This window comes from Oryzias melastigma, linkage group LG14 (genome assembly GCF_002922805.2).
Source record: "Oryzias melastigma strain HK-1 linkage group LG14, ASM292280v2, whole genome shotgun sequence".
Lineage (NCBI taxonomy): Eukaryota > Metazoa > Chordata > Actinopteri > Beloniformes > Adrianichthyidae > Oryzias > Oryzias melastigma.
The window spans coordinates 26887285-26891294 of NC_050525.1; the positions used below are offsets into that span (position 1 = coordinate 26887285).

At 44.9% G+C, this 4010-nt stretch overlaps 1 protein-coding gene across 1 annotated transcript in view; it reads right to left on the minus strand.

The window, feature by feature from the left end:
* Positions 1–1492: 1492 nt before the first annotated feature.
* vps37d (VPS37D subunit of ESCRT-I) overlaps positions 1493–4010 on the minus strand; it is a 38636-nt gene continuing 36118 nt past the window's right edge. The window contains exon 4 of the mRNA XM_024264386.2: positions 1493–3412. Coding sequence (XP_024120154.1) covers positions 2876–3412 — 537 coding nt within the window. The 3' untranslated portion in view covers positions 1493–2875. The remainder of the gene's footprint in view (positions 3413–4010) is intronic.

Genomic DNA, 4010 nt, shown 5'->3' on the forward strand with positions numbered 1-4010 from the left:
TCGTTTTGAACACGAACACATCCAGTCGCACAAGAATCCTCAGGCATGAACAAACCCCCCCGACAACATGGAAGATTCAGAAAATTCAAGAACACGACAAGAAGCATCACCGGAAATCTAGCGGCCAGGATGGGATGTCGAGGGGGGAATTTGGTGTCACTGCTGTGTTTATGGTAACAACCAGAGATGGGCTCGGAAATGTCCATTCGTCAAACTCCTCCCTCCGATAACAAACCCGCTTTAGCTCATTAGCTCCGGTTACCATCCACACTTTGAAATCAGGGGTTAAAGTAAAAAAAATAATGCATTAAAACCAAACATCCAGTTTCCTTAAAGCAACTTTTGTATGTTTTCAAGTGAAAAAAAACAGTTTTTCACTTAACTTAAATGCAGGTTTTCCTATTTGTTATTAATGAAATTCCACCTTTGTTCAGTTTAAATCTCCAGTTGAGGAAAAAATGAAAAAAAACAAGACTAATTGAAACAGAAATGGAACAGAATGTCGATCGGATGGATGGAGAATGAATGCATTCAGTGTTTTGGCAGTGAGACCCATCCTTAGACACAACGTCAAACGTGACGTCCGCAGAGGCCAGCTCGGCCTCCATCTGTGCTCATGAAGCTGCATTTAGACCCTGAGTGGACACTGAACTGCATGTTGGGAGCCGGTGCCTGGTTGCATCAAACCGTCTTTAATAACTTCTTTTTTTTTTTTTTAAATCGAAATCCTACAGGAAGACGAGCGCTGAGCTGAAGCTTCGGCAGAAACTCATAATCCGTCTTCTGAAGAGGATGACCTTGACGCCCATCACTGATCCGAACCCCCATTAGAAACAGGCAGACTGAATAAAAATGATAAATGCAGAAAAGAGCGACCTCGAGCAGCCGCAAAAGACACAAAAACGTCTATGAAGCAGCAAATATAAACCTTAGAGTTTATCTGCAAATTAATAAGCGGTGATCTTTATTTATTCTACTCCGGAGCTGCAGGATTTTTGCTTCGTCAAAAATTCAAACATCTGCCTTTTCTGGTGAGAAACTCTTCATATTTGGATGGAAGCTGAAAAATTTGCAGAAGTTCTTGCTGCACTATAGTGCTGCCACAAAGGATTATTTTAATAGTCGACTAATCACAGACTATTTTTTCCGATTAGTCGGCTAATCGGGTCCTGGGGCAAACGGATGTAAGGCATCTTAACCATCATTAGCTTGAAACTAACTAAAAACTAGATATTTAGTATTACCTGCAATAATGCTAGTGAGAATGCTGTAAGATGAATTTGGCCGCTGCAGATGCTGAAATCGCTGAAGCTAATAGCCAGCTAAAATATTAGTTAAATGCCAAATTTGCCTAGAAATTGGAGAAAAAAAGCCTAAGATAGCCAAAACAGCTAGCATCCAGCTGAAATATTAGCTAAACTCCAAACTAGCCTAAAAAAACAAAAAAAAAATTCCTAAATTAGCCAAAATAGTTAGCATGCTGCTAAAATATCATCTATACTCCAAAATAGTCTAAAAAACCTTAATAAATGCCAAAATAGTCCAAAAAGCTAGTATAATGCTATTATACCTTTCAACTTTACTACACTCTGACTCCATATGAAATAAAATAACTACTAATGGACTATTAATTTAGTTTTCGACTATTTTAATAGTCGTTCATTAGTCGTGGCCGCCCTATTGCACTTAAACCAAAATGCTGGAAAAATTTGCAGAAATCAAAAGTTTGACTTTACAAAGGAAAAATGTGCAACAAAGAAGCATAATGTCCCATAATGTTTAGGCATTTTTCAGACCTGTGTTCTGTTTTTTGGCCTGTATTTGCTGTTTGACACAAAAATACATTCAGAAAAATGTTCATTTACAAAGGCAAAAACAACGAAGTAACGAAAGCGACCGTCGTGAAAAATGAAGCAACATCTGTTTCTGGAGCGTCTGTGGAGAACGAACTGTTTCTCGCCTTAAAGTGTTAAAATAATCATAATTTTATTGTTTTTTAAAGCAGGTTTGATTCAGAGCAACCAGGCACTGGCCTGTAAAAGGCATTTTCATGTACTTTGTTGAGCTGTAGTAAGCATGCACTTATGAGTTATTCATGAAGGAATGCACGTGGAAGAGCAGAATCTTTACAACGTCTTTGAGTTCTGCGGGGCGGGGGGGTGATGAAGCGGAAACCTGAACCTGCTCCTGTCGGGCTCCGACTCTGACAGATTTAATTCCCCCGTCTGAAGGAGAAGCCGAAGCTCCTCAGTAGAAACAAAAAGCTGTTAAAATGGGATTGAGGGGAATAAATAGGCGAGCTGCAGCACGGCTAATGAAACCTAAAGGCAGGAGGGCGAATCGGCCGTTACTCCAACACGCAGCGGACAACGTTAAGTTAAAGTCGGGGAATAAATACCACCTGCTCCCTTTTGCAGTCCAAGATCCAGAAACCGGATCGGATGAGGAGGAAAAGCTGCTCCGCAGGAACGGCACGTCGCTGCAGGCGTCATCCGGAGCGCCGAGTGTTTCACGCTGCGCCACAGAACAAAAGCATCCTTTTCGTTCGTCTGGAGTCACATGTGCTTCAGATCCGTCCGTGTAAACTAGAAAAGCAATATAATAAAATAGACATCTCTAATTCTGAGCAGCGACGGCGCTCGTGTGGGATAAAATCCACCGCGGAGAGGCGGGAACAAACTCCAGATGCTGAATGAGAACGCAGAGTCTCAGCCACCAGCAGGCCGATGGATTCGGGTTTTTCTTTGTGCTTTCTGAATGAAAGTGATACAAACGGTGGTTTAGGAGGACAGCTCTGCTCCTGCTCCTCTTCCAGTCGTGATGAAGAACAGAAAGGACGTCTCCGCTGGCGGTTTTGGCCGCTCCTGCCTCTCTTTTATCGGTACGGCGGTTCGGGCTGCTGTGGGTTGGGCCTGTACAGCTGCTGCACCCTCACCGGCCGCCCGTTCGCCCGCCAGCCGCCTGGCAGCTGCCCGATGACCCGGAGGCCCACCGGCCCGCCGTGTCCCGGGAGGGGGTTGCTGGGGCTGAGGATGTGGGTCTGCCCCACTTGGGGTTCGGCGGGCGAGCTGCTACTGGGAGGCGCTGAGGCGGGGGGGGAGACGGGGTAATGTGGGAGGAGGATGGCGGGCGTGAGCCCGTAGCGTACCTGGAACACCCTAAGAGGTCCCTGTGCTATGAAGCCGTTGGGCCTCTGCGGCTCCGGAGGCGGCTCCGAGTCCTTCTTGACCTCCGGGGCCTCCTGGCTCTCCTCTGCTCTCTTGCTTCTGCACGGCTGCTTCCTGGTGCGGGTCGCCTCCTGCATCTTCTCCACCTGAGCCCGTCGGATGTGGTAGGTCTTCCTGGAGCTTTGGAAGGAGTCCAGGAAGTCGTCCAGGCTGACGTTACCCTCCATGAACTTCTCCAGCAGCTCCTGTGAAACAAACAACCCAGAATTAGGAGTCGGGACAACACATGAGGGCAGGACTTCAGCGGAGGAGAACCGCTCCACCAAAGCAGAGGATTGAAGGAGGGATGGTTACAACACTGACGACGACTCGTCTGCCTGAAATGTTTTATCCGGTCTGTGGGGAACTCTGCAGACAGGAATATTTGGGATCTGATCACAGCAGAACCACAGAGTCTGTTTTCAATTCCGCTTCACTGAAACATTTTTCCTGCACGGAGATCAAACCTGAAAGCTTCAGACCAAAAACGTTTGCAACTCATAAGGCCTAAAACTCCTTCCTGAATCAATGAAAACATTGATTAAAATGTTAAAGTGCCACTTTGATCATCTTTGGATTTATTTTTAGCCAAAATCTGTTGTTTTCTAGGACATAGTTTCTGCAGAGCGACAGCTGGATGAAATGAAAAAATGAAAAAATTCTCAAAAATGCAAATTTGAGCTGATTTTTGTTATGTCCCCCATCATCAAATGAATGCCACAAGAACATGCTAAAAACATGTTTTTTGCACTTTGGACATTTTTTCATTTGAAATAAATGAAAAACATTCAAATATGGAAAGTT